The following is a 19,439-nucleotide window of genomic DNA, read 5'->3' on the forward strand; positions in this document are numbered from 1 at the left end:
TGTGGTGGCATTGTCTTCATGCTTACTACTTTATCTTCTAAGAACAGGAGCCTTTTTTATATCTTGGTGCAATTTGGACAATAACTCTGTTTGAGTATTAATTTGATCTTCCAATTGTTCAATATGTTGTAACAATATCAAACAATTTGGGCAATCAAAGTAATCCCGGTCACACTCTTGTGTGTCACCTTTTATGTCAGTATGACCAATATCTTATGTGTTAGTACATGCTTTATGTGTTTGTGTTTCAGTTTTCTCAAAGACTAAATTATTGTACACTCGGACCATGTGCATTACATTTTGAAGCTTTCTCTGTAACTTTTTTACTGAGAAAAACCTTATTAATTTTAAGATTCTCTGCTTCACACTGGCTATACAAACTAGACCATAATTGTGAATCTAGAACCTTTTTCCTTTTTTTCCATCTTTTGATAAGCACTTGCTTATTACTGTGATTTTTTTTACAACAGAGTATTTTTGACCTCACTGTGCTCTTTTTGTGTCTTCAAGTTTTTTGGTGGTGTGAACAGGTTCCTACAGACTTGTTCAATGTGCCATAGCCCATGTGTTTTTGGTTCTACAATTGTTCTCTTGTTTCTACAAGACTGGGGAGTCCATCACTCCTCTGTGGGTCATTTGCATTTAAGCTGGTCCATCCTGCATATCCACATGGATATTCCGTCTCTGAACCCTGCTTATACAGGTACTATACAGATGATCAGGTTTTAAATACATCAGATAGGGATTATATACATTAGATAGGACTGCTCTATAAGGGTATACCTTGACGATTGGTGGAGCAGCTTAGTATACATTTTTTTGCAAAAAAAGAATCAACTAAATACCCTGGGGTTTTTTTCCATCTTTTGACAAGCACTTGCTTATTACTGTGATTTTTTTTTACAACAGAGTATTTTTGACCTCACTGTGCTCTTTTTGGGTCTTCAAGTTTTTTGGTGGTGTGAACAGGTTCCTACAGACTTGTTCAATGTGCAAGTTGCCCATGTATTTTTGGTTCTATAATTGTTCTCTTGTTTCTACAAGACTCGGGAGTCCATCACTCCTCTGTGGGTCATTTGCATTTAAGCTGTTCCATCCTGCATGTCCACATGGATATTCCATCTCTGAACCCTGCTTATACAGGTACTATACAGATGATCAGGTTTTAAATACATCAGATAGGGATTATATACATTAGATAGGACTGCTCTATAAGGGTATACCTTGACGATTGGTGGAGCAGCTTAGTATACATTTTTTTGCAAAAAAAGTATCAACTAAATACCCTGGGTTTTTTCCATCTTTTGACAAGCACTTGCTTATTACTGTGATTTTTTTTTTACAACAGAGTATTTTTGACCTCACTGTGCTCTTTTTGGGTCTTCAAGTTTTTTGGTGGTGTGAACAGGTTCCTACAGACTTGTTCAATGTGCAAGTTGCCCATGTGTTTTTGGTTCTATAATTGTTCTCTTGTTTCTACAAAACTGGGGAGTCCATCACTCCTCTGTGGGTCATTTGCATTTAAGCTGTTCCATCCTGCATGTCCACATGGATATTCCGTCTCTGAACCCTGCTTATACAGGTACTATACAGATGATCAGGTTTTAAATACATCAGATAGGGATTATGTACATTAGTTAGGACTGCTCTATAAGGGTATACCTTGACAATTGGTGGAGCAGCTTAGTATAAATGTTTTTTGCAAAAAAGTATCAACTAAATACCCTGTTTTTTTCCATCTTTTGACAAGCACTTGCTTACTGCTGTGATTTTTTTTTTACAACAGAGTATTTTTGACCTCTCTGTGCTCTTTTTGTGTCTTCATAATTGTGAATCTGTATGGCTATGAATAAACTTAACCCTGCTGTTTTGTTCGCGTATACTATACACTTGTAGTGTTCCGGGTCACTATGACCCGGCTTATTAAACCTTGATTTTAGACACTCTAACTCCATTTTTTTATACTTTTTGCTTACTAGACTGTTTGTGTACATGTTTGGTAGTAAAAAAAAAAAGAAAAATGAACTAGAAATCTTTTTTTTTTGTTTTTATTCTGAAAAAACAGATCCATCCAATGAGCAAAACGAAAATAGAAAACTACACATATTTTGTAAAAAAACAAAAAACAAAACAATCAAATCAAACATTTTGTGATAAAAAATTTAAGATAATAAACATTACAATGTGACTATATTTACATGATCATATAAATTTACGGATTCTAGCATGAAAAACAATACACATGATTTTTGCATAGAAATGTTTTACAGCCAGAACATGTTATACTCGTCTTGTTGTCACAAGTAGAAGGGCAATAGCTGCATCTTTTTCTTTTGATGCCGGAAGAGGCCATGGGGGTAGAAGCACACAGCTGCTCTCCAAAGAAACTGAAAGGTAACATGTCTGGGCTAGCATATGTGTACTGATAAGAGCAGAGAAGATAAGAACCCTTCTGAAAACAAGCAGATAAGCCAGGAAGACAGACTTAGGGTACCGTCACACAGTGGCATTTTGATCGCTACGACGGCATGATCCATGACGCTCCAGCATCGTAATAATATCGCTCCAGCGTCGTAGACTGCTGTCACACTTTGCAATGTACGACGCTGGAGCGATAATTTCATGACGTATGTGCGATGTAGAAGCCGTTGGTTACTATGCGCACATCGTATACAATATCGTGCACACCTTTGTTACACCATGCGATCATGCCGCCACAGCGGGACACTAGACGACAAAAGAAAGTTTCAAACGATCTGCTACGACGTACGATTCTCAGCGGGGTCCCTGATCGCAGGAGGGTGTCAGACACTGCGAGATCGTAACTATATCGCTGGAACGTCACGAATCGTGCCGTCGTAGCGATCAAAATGCCACTGTGTGACGGTGCCCTAACTTAGCAAAAAAAATTATTTGCAAGACTTTACAGCTCAGCTTTACAAAAAAAATGTCTTAGACAGCGCGTTCTGAGCAGTCCGTTCTGCGCATAATATACACGTGTAGTGCACACCTAGTGATCTCTCCGGATGCACTCTACATTTTAGAATAGACTGCGCACCAAAAATAATCAATATAAAGCCATTTTTATGGTGCGCAGATCTCAATGCATACCCCCGGTAGAGCGCGTGCACGACCCCATTGAAATAATTTAGGAAATAAATCAATTGATATACAATAGTAGATGCAATAAATAGACCCAACTGAGGTTATAACTCCTTTATTTCACTGAAAATATGGCCTCACAGCTGTAAAAAACGATGTCGGGTCACTATGACCCGAACACAACAATTGTAACTTTTTGCGTGTAGCAAAAAGTAAACGAAAAAAAAAAAAATACTCATAGGTAGGTCCCCCCAAATGAGGAAAAGTCAAGGAGTCTCAAGTTTTATAGACTTACAGAAAAAAATCTACAGGGCCGCAAAAAGTCTGTTCGGGTCACTATGATCCGAACAGAACAGAAGGGTTAAACTCTATATTACTGTTCTTAGAATAATCATAAATAAAACCTATTTTCTCACCCATGGAATGTCTTTTCTTCTCCTGGATTGATCCAACCATCAGTGAATGGTTCTCTGTCTTTACTGAAATCCTCAGACCTCCATCTGGATGGGACACATGCAGCTTTATATGGTTGCAGACACAAATCTTCACTTGTCTGCAGATTCTGTCTGATCCATGTGGCTTGAAATAGTGGAATTCCTGTGCCTTGAACAATAGGCGTATTTACAAAGCTGTCCTACCTCCCTGTGCAAGGGAAAGTAATCCACTCAAAATAGCACAAAAATAAGATTTGGCTGGCTCACCAATATGTGAAAATAGTAAGAAATTATTTTTTTCTAAGTAGGAGCACGGTGAGGATAGAAAGGAAAGCAATATTGAATTGTGTGGATAAAACAAACCTTGTTTAATGTTCATTCAAAAAGTGATTACAAAAATGAAGAAAAGTAAGTTCATAGCACACAAAAATAAATATTAGATTATAGAAGAGAAAACAAGCATTCATTTGTTATTACATATGGTCTTGAGGTTGATGTGGTCCGGATTGGAGATTCTCAGGTTATGAGAGATGTGTCTCATCAGGAGTTAGGTCGGTTTATAAACTATTTTGACCCATAAACTTACATTGGTTTCTATTTTTCCTGTCTCATAACCACAAATGCTGATTTGCCGCTGTGTTCGTAGCTTCCACCATATTAGAAAAACACTAACTTGTGGAATATGCATATTAGTTATTTGTACATTACCTCATTTTGAAATACTTAAGTCCATAGCCTATGACCTTTGGGAACCATTTACTATCTCCAAATAGCCATATTGACAGTTCTGCCAAAAGCCCTATAGTTCTGACAAACAGAGAACAGATGTATCTACAAAAGTCCTCAGAATAACTCAGTCACCCACTAACTAGAGTCTCTGTTTGATAGTTAGACTCTGTATATGTTAAGCAATCTATATTTTTGATTATTGAAATACTAATATTTTACACCTCCTTTCTAAAAGATGCGCTCACTTATTTAGATAACTGATTTCTTGCTAAAAGTGGTCTCATAATCCCAAAAATACAATAAATTAGTTAAGTAATTTCCTTTACTCATTTAATTATATGACTGTCTGTGATATGTTTTGTACAATTTGTCAATAACATATATAGTTTCTCCCCGTCTGAGTTACTTTCGATGGTTAACAAAAAATAATTTTCCAGTAATTCATTTTTCACACCCTAAGCATGATAATGGCTTCTCCTTGGGTGGGATTTTTGATCTTTAAAGGGGTTGTCAACTACTTGGACAAACTCTTCTCATTCCTTATGTTTGGTGCAGTTAAAATAAAAACACTTACTCAAATCTTCCATACTGGTGCTGTTCCAGTGGTGTCTGCACTTGCATTCAGTGTGTCACTATCCCCACATTTGGACACATCGAACAATAAGAAAAAGTCAGAAAGCATACGTCCGGAGGCGGGGACAGTGAAGAGAGTGCTGACTGGGTGTTGGGCATTTGTGATATAACAGCCTCTCATGAGGCCCGGGAAAGAGAATGCAGACACTGCTGCAAAGGCACTGGCTCGGAAGGCGAGTATAAGTATTTTTATTTTAACAAGGCCAAACATGAGGAATGACAAGGAGCTGTCCAACTATTCGATAACCCTTTTAAGAATATAACATTTTTGGTTAAATAATTTCTAACATTCTGAACATGAAAAAGGCTACTCCCGTGTGTGACTTCTCTGATGTTTATTTAGAGTTTGATTTCCCTGTAAATCATTTCCAACATTAAGAACATAAAAAGGCTTCTCCCCTCTGTGACTACTCTGGTGACTAAGAAGAGATGATTTCTTCACAAAACATTTTCCACATTCTGAACATGAAAAAGGCTTCTCACCTGTGTGGGTTCTCTGATGTTTAATAAGCAGCGATTTCTCTGCAAAACATTTCTCACATTCTGAACATGAAAAAGGCTTCTCCCCGGTGTGGCTCATCTGATGGGTATTAAGATGTGATTTCTGGCTAAAACATTTCCCACATTCTGAACAGGAAAAAGGCTTCTCCCCTGTGTGGGTTTTCTGGTGACTGACAAGATTTGATTTATGGTTAAAACATTTCCCACATTCTGAACACGAAAATGGCTTCTCCCCTCTGTGAGTTCTCTGGTGACTGACAAGATTTGATTTCTGGTTAAAACATTTCCCACATTCTGAACATGAAAATGGCTTCTCGCCTGTGTGAGTTCTCTGGTGCTTAACAAAATCTGATTTATGGTTAAAACATTTCCCACATTCTGGACATGAAAAAGGCCTCTCTTCTGTGTGGGTTCTCTGGTGGCTATCAAGATGCACTTTCCGATTAAAACATTTTCGACATTGTGAACAGGAAAAGGGCTTCTCCCCTGTATGAATTTTCTGGTGGTAAACCAAAGCGGATTTCTGGATGAAACATTTCCCACATTCTGAACACAAAAAAGGCTTCTCCCCTGTGTGAGTTCTTTGGTGCTTAACCAAAACTGATTTCCGGTTAAACCATTTTGCACATTCTGAGCATGAAAAAGGCTTCTCCCCAGTGTGAGTTCTCTGGTGGTCATCACGATGCGCTTTCTGGTTAAAACATATCCCACATTCTGAACATGAAAAAGGTTTCTCCCCTGTGTGAATTCTCTGGTGCATAACCAAAGATGATTTATTGATAAAACATTTTCCACATTCGGAACACGAAAATCGCTTCTCCCCTGTGTGAGTTCTCTGGTGCCTAGCAAGATTTGATTTATGGTTAAAACATTTCCCACACTTGGAACAAGAAAACCTATTTACTGCGGCGTTAATTTTTTGATGTTTAAGAAAATACTTTTCGAGATGAAAACTATTTCCATATTCTGAACATGAAAATGACTTATTTTCTTTAGGATCAGCTTGTTTTTGAATGCTTATTTTGTGACTTTGATGTTCCTTTGTAGTCGGTAATGAATCAGAAAACAGGAACTGTTTCAAATGATCAGATGACAGATCTTTGCTGTGAAGGGATGATGGTATATCTGGAGTAATGGCATTCACTTCAGTTGTATCCTGTGGGATCTCAAAATCATCTGATTTGAAAATTGAAGATGTCAGCTGTCCGTCTGATCTGGTACAGTCATCTGCCAAAAATAAAACCAATTATTATTTTTGAATAAAATATCTTTGAATTTGTTATTTTTGAACATTTCTGCTTAAACTGTCTGTAAAAATGGCACGATACATTAAAAAAAATCGTAGTTACTTACCGATAACGGTATTTCTCTGATCCCATGACAGCACCACGGAGAGAGAGGGATCCGCCCCCCAGGAACAGGAAACCTACAGGTGAAAAAGGGGGTACCTCTCTCCCACATCAGTTGGTTTACAGAGCATTATACAGAACGTCAGCAGCAACTCAAATGGTTATACCAAACAATTATTTAATTTAAGCTTAATAGAGGCACCGCGTGACTAATTACTAGTGATGAGTGAATATACTTGTTACTCGAGATTTCCTGAGCACGCTCAGGTGACCTCCGAGTATTTTTTAGTGCTCGGAGATTTAGTTTTTCTCACCTCAGCTGAATGATTTACATCTGTTAGCCAGCTTGATTACATGTTGGGGTTCCCTAGCAACCAGGCAACCTCCACATGTACTCATGCTGGCTAACAGATGTAAATCATTCAGCTGCGGCGATGAAAACTAAATCTCCGAGCACTAAAAATACTCGGAGGACACCCGAGTTTGCTCGGGAAGTCTCGAGTAACGAGTACTGTATATTCTCTCATCACTACTAATTACTAATAACCAACTAATTCTAGTGTGCACACCTATGTGTGAAGGGAGGGAATGTACAGGTGCCGTCATGGGATCAGAGAAATACCGTTATCGGTAAGTAACTACGATTTTCTCTTTCCCCCACGACGGCACCACGGAGAGAATTATATTGATTTGTACATTAGGGGGGACCACTGCCTACAGAACCTTTTCCCATAAGTGAGGTCTGAAGAAGAGGTCAAGTCTAGTTGATAATAGTTAAAAGAATGTAGAGGGAGAAGACCAAGTAGCTGCTCTACATATCTGCTCTATCGAGGCACCGGCTTTCTCTGCCCAGGAACACGCCACCGCTCTGGTTGAATGAGCTCTTATCTCCTCCGGGAAGGCTGCTCCACAGGAGGAATAGGATAGGTTGATGGCGTCTCTTATCCATCTTGCCAGCGTGGCTTTTGATGCTTTTTGTCCCTTCTGAGGACCCTGGAAGCAAACAAACAGAGCCCTATCCTTCCTACACTCCCTCGTAGCTATGAGATACTGGACTAGGCATCTCTTTACATCTAAGGTATGCAGCACTTCTTCCCCCTTACTTTTAGGATTGGGGGCAGAAGGAGGGCAGAGAGATTTCTTGGGTCCTATGGAACTGTGATGTGACTTTCGGGAGGTAAGCTGGGTCGGTCTAAACCCCTTTCTGACATCGGACGTACTATCCCGTCGAGGTGGGGTGGGCCCCTATGACCACGGACGGGATAGTACGTCCAGTGCGATCGGCGGCGCTCACGGGGGGAGCGCGGCCGATCGCGGCCGGGTGTCAGCTGTCTATCGCAGCTGACATCCGGCACTATGTGCCAGGAGCGGTCACGGACCGCTCCTGGCACATTAACCCCCCGCACACCGCGATCAAACATGATTGCGATGTGCCGGCGGTGCAGGGAAGCATCGCGCAGGGAGGGGGCTCCCTGCGGGCTTCCCTGAGCCCCCCGCAGCAACGCGATGTGATCGCATTGCTGCGAGGGTCTTACCTCCCTCCCTGCTTGTTCCAGGCCCTGATCCAAGATGGGACAATGTAAAAAAGTTAAAAAAAATTTTTCAAAATGTGTAAAAAAAAATTTAAAAAAATTCCTAAATAATGAAAAAAAAAATATTGTTCCCCTAAATACATTTCTTTATCTAAATAAAAACAAACAATAAAAGTACACATATTTAGTATCGCCGCGTCCGTAACGGCCTAACCTATAAAACTGGCCCACTAGTTAACCCCTTCAGTAAACACCGTAAGAAAAAAAATAAAACGAGGCAAAAAACAACGCTTTATTATCATACCGCCGAACAAAAAGTGGAATAACACGCGATCAAAAAGACAGATATAAATAAACATGATACCGCTGAAAGCGTCATCTTGTCCCGCAAAAAACGAGCCGCCATACAGCATCATCAGCAAAAGAAAAAAAAGTTATAGTCCTGAGAATAAAGCGATGCAAAAATAATTATTTTTTCTATAATATAGTTTTTATCGTATAAAAGCGCCAAAACATAAAAAAATGATATAAATGAGGTGTCGCTGTAATCATACTGACCCGAAGAATAAAACTGCTTCATCAATTTTACCAAACGCGGAACGGTATAAACGCCTCCCCCAAAAGAAATTCATGAATAGCTGGTTTTTGGTCATTCTGCCTCACAAAAATCGGAATAGAAAGCGATCAAAAAATGAAACGTGCCCGAAAATGTTACCAATAAAAACGTCAACTCGTCCCACAAAAAACAAGACCTCACATGACTCTGTGAACCAAAATATGGAAAAATTATAGCTCTCAAAATGTGGTAATGCAAAAAATATTTTTTGCAATAAAAAGCATCTTTCAGTGTGTGACGGCTGCCAATCATAAAAATCCGCTAAAAAACCCGCTATAAAAGTAAATCAAACCCCCCTTCATCACCCCCTTAGTTAAGGAAAAATTAAAAAAAAAATGTTTTTATTTCCATTTTTCCATTAGGGCTAGGGTTAGGGCTAGGGTTAGGGTTAGGGCTAGGGTTAGGGCTAGGGTTAGGGCTAGGGTTAGGGTTAGGGCTAGGGTTAAGGCTACAGTTAGGGTTGGGGCTAAAGTTACGGTTAGGGTTTAGATTACATTTACAGTTGGGAATAGGGTTGGGATTAGGGTTAGGGGTGTGTCAGGGTTAGAGGTGTGGTTAGGGTTACTGTTGGGATTAGGGTTAGGGGTGTGTTTGGATTAGGGTATCAGTTATAATTGGGGGGTTTCCACTGTTTAGGCACATCATGGGCTCTCCAAACGCGACATGGCGTCCGATCTCAATTCCAGCCAATACTGTGTTGAAAAAGTAAAACAGTGCTTCTTCCCTTCCGAGCTCTCCCGTGTGCCCAAATAGTTGTTTACCCCAACATATGGGGTATCAGTGTACTCAGGACAAATAGGACAACAACTTTTGGGGTCCAATTTCTCCTGTTACCCTTGGGAAAATACAAAACTGGGGGCTAAAAAATAATTTTTGTGGGAAAAAAAAAGATTTTTTATTTTCACGGCTCTGCGTTAGAAACTGTAGTGAAACACTTGGGGGTTCAAAGCTCTCACAACACATCTAGATGAGTTCCTTAGGGGGTCTAGTTTCCAAAATGGTGTCATTTGTGGGGGGTTTCTACTGTTTCGGTACATTAGGGGCTCTGCAAATGCAATGTGACACCTGCAGACCATTCCATCTAAGTCTGCATTCCAAATGGAGCTCCTTCCCTTCCGAGTCCTCCCATGCGCCCAAACAGTGGTTCCCCCCCACATATGGGGTATCAGCGCTCTCAGGACAAATTGGACAACAAATTTTGGGGTCCAATTTCTCCTGTTACCCTCGGGAAAATACAAAACGGGGCTAAAAAATAATTTTTGTGGGAAAAAATTTTTGTTTTATTTTTACGGCTCTCCATTATAAACTTCTGTGAAGCCCTTGGTGGGTCAAAGCGCTCACGACACATGTAGATAAGTTCCTTAGGGGGTGTACTTTCCAAAATGGTGTCACTTGTGGGGGGTCTCTACTGTTTAGGTACATTAGGGGCTCTGCAAACACAATGTGACACCTGCAGACCATTCCATCTAAGTCTGCATTCAAATGGCACTCCTTCCCTTCCGAACCCTCCCATGCGCCCAAACAGTGGTTCCCCCCACATATGGTGTATCATCGGACTCAGGACAAATTGGGCAACAAATTTTGGGGTCCACTTTCTCCTGTTACCCTCGGGAAAATACAAAACTGGGGGCTAAAAAAATAATTTTTGTGGGAAAAATTTTTTGTTTTATTTTTACGGCTCTGCATTATAAACTTCTGTAAAGCACTTGGTGGGTCAAAGTGCTCACCACACCTCTAGATAAGTTCCTTAGGGGGTCTACTTTCCAAAATGGTGTCACTTGTGGGGGGTTTCAATGTTTAGGCACATCAGTGGCTCTCCAAACGCAACATGGCGTCCCATCTCAATTCCTGTCAATTTTGCATTGAAAAGTCAAACGGCGCTCCTTCCCTTCCGAGCTCTCCCATCCGCCCAAACAGTGGTTTACCCCCACATATGGGGTATCAGCGTACTCAGGGCAAATTGTACAACAACTTTTGGGGTCCAATTTCTTCTCTTACCCTCGGGAAAATACAAAACTGGGGGCTAAAAAAATAATTTTTGTGGGAAAAATTTTTTGTTTTATTTTTACGGCTCTGCATTATAAACTTCTGTAAAGCACTTGGTGGGTCAAAGTGCTCACCACACCTCTAGATAAGTTCCTTAGGGGGTCTACTTTCCAAAATGGTGTCACTTGTGGGGGGTTTCAATGTTTAGGCACATCAGTGGCTCTCCAAACGCAACATGGCGTCCCATCTCAATTCCTGTCAATTTTGCATTGAAAAGTCAAACGGCGCTCCTTCCCTTCCGAGCTCTCCCATCCGCCCAAACAGTGGTTTACCCCCACATATGGGGTATCAGCGTACTCAGGGCAAATTGTACAACAACTTTTGGGGTCCAATTTCTTCTCTTACCCTTGGGAAAATAAAAAATTGGGGGCGAAAAGATAATTTTTGTGAAAAAATATGATTTTTTATTTTTACGGTTCTACATTATAAACTTCTGTGAAGCACTTGGTGGGTCAAAGTGCTCACCACACCTCTAGATAAGTTCCTTAGGGGGTCTACTTTCCAAAATGGTGTCACTTGTGGGGGTTTCAATGTTTAGGCACATCAGGGGCTCTCCAAACGCAACATGGCGTTCCATCTCAATTCCTGTCAATTTTGCAGTGAAAAGTCAAACGGCGCTCCTTCCCTTCTGAGCTCTCCCATCCGCCCAAACAGTGGTTTACCTGCACATATGGGGTATCAGCGTACTCAGGACAAATTGTACAACAACTTTTGGGGTCCAATTTCTTCTCTTACCATTGGGAAAATAAAAAATTGGGGGCGAAAAGATAATTTTTGTGAAAAAATATGATTTTTTATTTTTACGGTTCTACATTATAAACTTCTGTGAAGCACTTGGTGGGTCAAAGTGCTCACCACACCTCTAGATAAGTTCCTTAGGGGGTCTACTTTCCAAAATGGTGTCACTTGTGGGGGTTTCAATGTTTAGGCACATCAGGGGCTCTCCAAACGCAACATGGCGTCCCATCTCAATTCCTATCAATTTTGCATTGAAAAGTCAAATGGCGCTCCTTCGCTTCCGAGCTGTGCCATGCGCCCAAACAGTGGTTTACCCCCACATGTGGGGTATTGTCGTACTCAGGACAAATTGTACAACAATGTTTGGGGTCCATTTTCTCCTGTTACCCTTGGTAAAATAAAACAAATTGGAGCGGAATTAAATTTTTTGTGAAAAAAAGTTAAATGTTCATTTTTATTTAAACATTCAAAAAATTCCTGTGAAGCACCAGAAGGGTTAATAAACTTCTTGAATATGGTTTTGAGCACCTTGAGGGGTGTAGTTTTTAGAATGGTGTCACACTTGGGTATTTTCTATCATATAGACCCCTCAAAATGACTTCAAATGAGATGTGGTCCCTAAAAAAAAATGGTGTTGTAGAAATGAGAAATTGCTGGTCAACTTTTAACCCTTATAACTCCCTAACAAAAAAAAATTTTGGTTCCAAAATTGTGCTGATGTAAAGTAGACATGTGGGAAATGTTACTTATTAAGTATTTTGTGTGACATATCTCTGTGATTTAATTGCATAAAAATTCAAAGTTGGAAAATTGCGAAATTTTCATAATTTTCCCCAAATTTCCGTTTTTTTCACAAATAAACGCAGGTACTATCAAAGAATTTTTACCATTGTCATGAAGTACAATATGTCACGAGAAAACAATGTCAGAATCACTGGGATCTGTTGAAGCATTCCAGAGTTATAACCTCACAAAGGGACAGTGGTCAGAATTGTAAAAATTGGCCCGGTCATTAACGTGCAAACCACCCTTGGGGGTAAAGGGGTTAAAGATGACTATCTTCCAGTATCTGTGTAAAGGGTGGGTACGCTGATAAAGCCTGTATATCGCTTACCCTACGGGCTGATGTTAAAGCTACAAGATGGGAGGTTTTAAGAGATATGATTTTCAACGGAACCTCAGACAGAGGTTCAAAGGGAGTCCTAATTAATGCATTCAGGACTAAGTTTAGGTCCGAGGGAGGAGTAGTATAAAGGGAAATAGGCCTGGATCTAGTTGAAGCCCTAATAAATCTTATTATCCAACGATTTTTAGCTTGGTCATAGTATTACAAAGCTCCAAGAGCAGCCACCTGTACTTTCAAGGTGCTTGTAGACAACCCCTGTTCCAACACCTTCTCTAAAAATTCTAAGATTTTGTCTGTTGGGACTTCCCCAGATAGGTCGGCACCTGAAACTGAAATGAATTTTTTCCACACATGGCCGTATGCTTTAGTAGTTACTGGTTTCCTACTTTGTAGTAGGGTGGATACTTCTTAGGAGTTCCCTCTCAAATGCCAAGCTGTCATGTGAAAGTTTTTTATATGTGGATGATACACTGGCCCCTGGGACAAAAGGTCTGGAGTGTCCGGAAGGACCCAAGTGTTGTGAATTCTGCTCTTGGGCTCCCTCCGGTGGTTATGAGTGGTAGTGCTGCTGTCTTCGGATCGCAGCATTTATCAGGTGTGTTCACTTTTTGCAATTTGGACTCAGCTATTTAGTCCTGCTTGATCCTTTATTCAGTGCCAGTTGTCCATTGTTTTTGGAGGATTCACATCTCTTACTGGTCTCTCCTGTTTGCTGAGCTTTTCATCAAAGATAAGTCCTGGCTTTGTTTTTGCTGTCCACATGCTGTGGGCCTTATAGTTCAGTGCATTTTCATGTTTTGTATTGTCCAGCTTTGTCTGTGAAGGATTTTTTGCAGCCAAGCTGTGTCTCTGGAGATGCAGATATACCCTCCATGTCTTTAGTCAGATGTGGTGATTTGTATTTTCTGTGGTGGATATTTTCTAGTGTTTTAATACTGACCGCATAGTACTCTGTCCTATTCTTTCTTTTTAGCTAGTATGGCCTCCTATGCTAAATCTTGATTTCATGTCTGCGTATGTTATTTCCCTCTCCTCTCACAGTCAATATTTGGGGGGGCGGTCTATCCTTTGGGGATTTTCTCTGAGGCAAGATAGATTTCCCGTTTCTGTCTTTAGGGGAAGTTAGTTCTTAGGCTGTGTCGAGGGGTCTAGGGAGTGTTAGGTACCCCCCAAGGCTACTTCTAGTTGCGCTGCTAAGTTCAGGGTTTGTGGTCAGTACAGGTACCACCTTCTCCAGAGTACGTCTCATGCTGCTCCTAGGCCACCAGATCATAGCGGTACAACTGGCCTACAATGAGATAATTGCATCTCAGAAGAAGGGAGGAGAGGTTTTGAGCCATTTTTTTTTCCTTAGCCTGTTTTGTCTTTTCCTCCCTCTTAATCTCTGGGTGGCTATGGAACCTAGTAATAACATGAATGTTCAGGAGTTAGTTTCTCACGTGGATCAACTTGCTGCTAGGGTACAGGGTATTTCAGATTATATTGTTCAGACTCCTGCCTTAGAACCTAAGATTCCCACTCTTGATTTATTCTTTGGTGACAGATCCAAATTTTTGAGTTTCAAAAATAACTGTAAACTGTTTTTTTGCATTGAGACCCCGGTCCTCTGGTGATCCTATTCAGCAGGTTAAAATCATCATATCCCTGCTGCGTGGTGACACACAGGATTGGGCATTTTCCCTGGAAACTGGCAATCCTGCTTTGCTTAATGTCGATTCTTTCTTTCAAGCATTGGGGTTATTGTATGATGAGCCTAATTCTGTGGATCAAGCTGAGAAGATCTTGTTGGCCCTGTGTCAGGGTCAAGAAGCGGCAGAATCGTATTGCCAGAAATTTAGAAAATGGTCTGTACTGACTAAATGGAATGAGGATGCCTTGGTGGCAATTTTCAGAAAGGGTCTTTCTGAATCTGTTAAAGATGTTATGGTGGGGTTCCCCACGCCTGCTGGTCTGAGTGATTCTATGTCTCTGGCCATTCAGATTGATCGGCGCTTGCGTGAGCGCAGAGTTGTGCACACTGTGGCGTTGTCCTCTGAGCGGAGCCCTGAGCCTATGCAGTGTGATAGGATTTTGTCTAGAGCTGAACGTCAAAGATTCAGGCGTCAGAATAGGTTGTGTTTTTACTGCGGCGATTCTGCTCATGTTATTTCTGATTGCCCTAAGCGTACAAAGAGAATCGCTAGTTCTGTTACCATCAGCACTGTACAACCTAAATTTCTGTTATCTGTGACCTTGATCTGCTCATTATGATCATTTTCTGTCATGGCATTTGTGGATTCAGGCGCCGCTCTGAACTTAATGGACTTAGAATTTGCCAGACGTTGTGGTTTCCCCTTGCAGCCTTTGCAGAACCCTATTCCTTTAAGGGGCATTGATGCTACACCGTTGGCTATAAATAAACCTCAGTTTTGGACATAGCTGACCATGCGCATGGCGCCAGCCCATCAGGAAGATTGTCGTTTTCTGGTGTTGCATAATTTGGATGATGATATTGTGCTGGGTTTTCCACGGTTACATCTACATAGTCCGGTGTTAGATTGGAGATCTATGTCTGTGATTAGTTGGGGTTGTCAGAGGGTTCATGGTCACGTTCCTTTGATGTCAATTTCCTCTTCCCCCTCTTCTGAAATTCCTGAGTTTTTGTCAGATTTCCAGGATGTATTCGATGAGCCCAAATCCAGTTCCCTTCCACCACAGGGACTGTGATTGTGCTATTGACTTGATTCCAGGTTGTAAGTTCCCTAAGGGCAGACTTTTCAACCTGTCTGTGCCAGAACATGCCGCCATGCGGAGTTATATTAAGGAGTCTTTGGAGAAGGGGCATATTCGGCCATCTTCTTCACCATTGGGAGCAGGTGTTTTTTTTGTTGCCAAGAAGGATGGCTCCTTGAGACCCTGTATTGATTATCGCCTCTTGAATAAGATCACGGTCAAATTTCAATACCCTTTGCCTTTGCTTACTGATTTGTTTGCTATGATTAAGGGGGCTAGCTGGTTTACTAAGATTGACCTTCGAGGGGCATATAATCTTATTCGTATTAAGCAGGGTGACGAATGGAAAACTGCATTTAATATGCCCGAAGGCCATTTTGAATACCTTGTGATGCCATTCGGACTCTCTAATGCTCCATCTGTGTTCCAATCCTTCATGCATGATATCTTTCGGAGTTATCTTGATAAATTCATGGTTGTATATTTGGATGATATTTTGATTTTTTCCGATGATTGGGAGTCTCATGTAAAACAAGTCAGGATGGTATTTCAGATCCTCCGTAATAATGCTTTATTTGTGAAGGGGTCAAAGTGCCTCTTTGGAGTGCAGAAGGTTTCTTTTTTGGGTTTCATTTTTTCTCCCGCATCTATAGAAATGGATCCGGTTAAGGTTCAGGCCATTCATGATTGGATTCAGCCCACATCTGTGAAGAGCCTTCAGAAATTCTTGGGCTTTGCTAATTTTTATCGTCGTTTCATTGCCAACTTCTCCAGTGTGGTTAAACCTCTGACCGATTTGACGAAGAAGGGCGCTGATGTGATGAATTGGTCCTCTGCGGCTGTTTCTGCCTTTCAGGAGCTTAAACGCCGATTTACTTCTGCCCCTGTTTTGCGTCAGCCGGATGTTTGTCTTCCATTTCAGGTTGAGGTTGACGCGTCTGAGATTGGGGCAGGGGCCGTTTTGTCTCAGAGGAATTCTGATGGTTCCTTGATGAAACCGTGTGCCTTCTTTTCTCGGAAGTTTTCGCCTGCGGAACGCAAATATGATGTCGGCAATTGGGAGTTGTTGGCTATGAAGTGGGCATTTGAGGAGTGGCGACATTGGCTTGAGGGGGCCAAGCACCGTATTGTGGTCCTGACCGATCATAGGAATCTGATTTACCTCGAGTCTGCCAAACGGCTGAATCCTAGACAGGCTCGATGGTCCCTGTTTTTCTCCCGTTTTGATTTTGTGGTCTCGTACATTCCTGGTACTAAGAATGTTAAGGCGGATGCCCTCTCTAGGAGTTTTTTTCCTGATTCCCCTGGGGTTCTTGAGCCGGTCGGCATTCTGAAGGAAGGGGTGATTCTTTCTGCCATCTCCCCTGATTTACGACGGGTTCTTCAGGAATTTCAGGCTAATAAACCTGACCGCTGTCCAGTGGGGAAACTGTTTGTTCCTGATAGATGGACTAGTAAAGTGATTTCTGAGGTTCATTGTTCTGTGTTGGCTGGCCATCCTGGGATTTTTGGTACCAGAGATTTGGTTGGTAGGTCCTTTTGGTGGCCTTCTTTGTCGCGGGATGTGCATTCTTTTGTACAGTCCTGTGGGATTTGTGCGCGGGCTAAGCCTTGCTGTTCCCGCGCTAGTGGGTTGCTTCTGCCTTTGCCGGTCCCTGAGAGACCTTGGACGCATATTTCTATGGATTTTATTTCAGAGCTTCCGGTTTCCCAGAGGATGTCTGTTATCTGGGTGGTTTGTGACCGGTTTTCTAAGATGGTTCATTTAGTACCTTTGCCTAAATTGCCTTCCTCTTCTGATTTGGTTCCGTTGTTTTTGCAGCATGTGGTTCGTTTGCATGGCATTCCGGAGAATATTGTGTCCGATAGAGGTTCCCAGTTTGTTTCTAGGTTTTGGCGGGCCCTTTGTGCTAGGCTGGGCATTGATTTGTCTTTTTCTTCCGCATTTCATCTTCAGACAAATGGCCAAACCGAGCGAACTAATCAGACTTTGGAAACTTATTTGAGATGCTTTGTGTCTGCTGATCAGGATGATTGGGTGGCTTTCTTGCCATTGGCCGAGTTTGCCCTTAATAATCGTGCTAGTTCTGCTACCTTGGTTTCGCCTTTTTTTTGTAATTTTGGTTTTCATCCTCGTTTTTCTTCAGGGCAGGTTGAGCCTTCTGATTGTCCTGGTGTGGATTCTGTGGTTGACAGGCTGCAGCAGATTTGGGCTCATGTGGTGGACAATTTGGTGTTGTCTCAGGAGGAGGCTCAGCGTTTTGCTAACCGTCGTCGGTGTGTTGGTTCCCGGCTTCGGGTTGGGGATTTGGTCTGGTTGTCCTCCCGTCATGTTCCTATGAAGGTTTCTTCCCCTAAGTTCAAGCCTCGGTTTATTGGTCCTTATAGGATTTCTGAGATTATCAATCCAGTGTCTTTTCGTTTGGCCCTTCCAGCCTCTTTTTCCATCCATAATGTTTTCCATAGATCTTTGTTGCGGAAGTATGTGGTGCCCGTTGTTCCCTCTGTTGATCCTCCGGCCCCGGTGTTGATTGATGGGGAGTTGGAGTATGTGGTTGAGAAGATTTTGGATTCTCGTTTTTCGAGGTGGAAGCTTCAGGATCTGGTCAAATGGAAGAGTTATGGCCAGGAGGATAATTCTTGGGTTGTTGCCTCCGATGTTCATGCTGACGATTTGGTTCATGCCTTTCATTTGGCTCGTCCTGATCGGCCTGGGGGCTCTGGTGAGGGTTCGGTGACCCCTCCTCAAGGGGGGGTACTGTTGTGAATTCTGCTCTTGGGCTCCCTCCGGTGGTTATGAGTGGTAGTGCTGCTGTCTTCGGATCGCAGCATTTATCAGGTGTGTTCACTTTTTGCAATTTGGACTCAGCTATTTAGTCCTGCTTTTAGTCAGTTGTTATGATCTGGTGGCCTAGGAGCAGCATGAGACGGACCCTGGAGAAGGTGGTCCCTGTACTGACCGCAAACCCTGAACCTAGCAGCGCAACTAGAAGTAGCCGTGGGGGGTACCTAACACTCCCTAGACCCCTTGGCACAGCCTAAGATCTAACTACCCCTAAAGACAGAAACAGGAAACCTATCTTGGCTCCAAGAAAATCCCCAAAGGATAGATAGCCCCCCACAAATATTGACTGTGAGAGGAGAGGGAAATAACATACGCAGATATGAAATCAGATTTTAGCATAGGAGGCCATACTAGCTAAAAAGAAAGAATAGAACAGAGTAGTATGCGGTCAGTATAAAAACACTAGAAAATATCCACCGCAGAAAATACGGATCACCACATCTGACTAAAGACATGGGGGGTGTTGTGAATTCTGTGGCAGAGCTCCCTCCTGTGGTCACAAGTGGTACTTCGGCTGATTCTCTCTGTGAGCTTCCGTTGGTGGAGGAGAGTGGTACTGCGGCTTCTGAGTTTCCTTCCTTAGGTGATGTGGTGAAGTCATTAGGTACTGCTCTATTTAACTCCACCTAGTGCTTTGATCCTGGCCTCCAGTCAATGTTCTAGTATTGGACCTGTTTCCTCCTGGATCGTTCCTGTGGCCTGCTGGTCTGCATAGCTAAGTTCCGTTTTTGCTATTTTGTTTGCTGTTTTTTCTGTCCAGCTTGCTTATTTGTTTTTTCCTTGCTTGCTGGAAGCTCTGGGACGCAGAGGGTGTACCTCCGTGCCGTTAGTTCGGTACGGAGGGTCTTTTTGCCCCCTTTGCGTGGTTTTTTGTAGGGTTTTGTGTTGACCGCAAAGTTACCTTTCCTATCCTCGCTCTGTTCAGAAAGTCGGGCCTCACTTTGCTAAATCTATTTTATCTCTACGTTTGTCTTTTCATCTTTACTCACAGTCATTATATGTGGGGGCTGCCTTTTCCTTTGGGGTATTTCTCTGAGGCAAGGTAGGCTTATTTTCTATCTTCAGGCTAGCTAGTT

At 42.0% G+C, this 19,439-nt stretch overlaps 1 protein-coding gene across 1 annotated transcript in view; it reads right to left on the reverse strand.

Annotated features, from left to right (window-relative positions):
- The window catches only part of LOC138666507 (zinc finger protein 850-like), a 146,187-nt gene that overhangs the window by 58,506 nt on the left and 68,242 nt on the right, over nucleotides 1-19,439 (reverse strand). The window contains exon 12 of the mRNA XM_069754722.1: nucleotides 5,341-6,626. Within this exon, the coding sequence (XP_069610823.1) occupies nucleotides 5,341-6,626 (1,286 nt within the window). The remainder of the gene's footprint in view (nucleotides 1-5,340; nucleotides 6,627-19,439) is intronic.

The sequence above is a fragment of the Ranitomeya imitator genome, chromosome 2, assembly GCF_032444005.1.
Source record: "Ranitomeya imitator isolate aRanImi1 chromosome 2, aRanImi1.pri, whole genome shotgun sequence".
NCBI classification, from domain to species: Eukaryota; Metazoa; Chordata; class Amphibia; order Anura; family Dendrobatidae; genus Ranitomeya; species Ranitomeya imitator.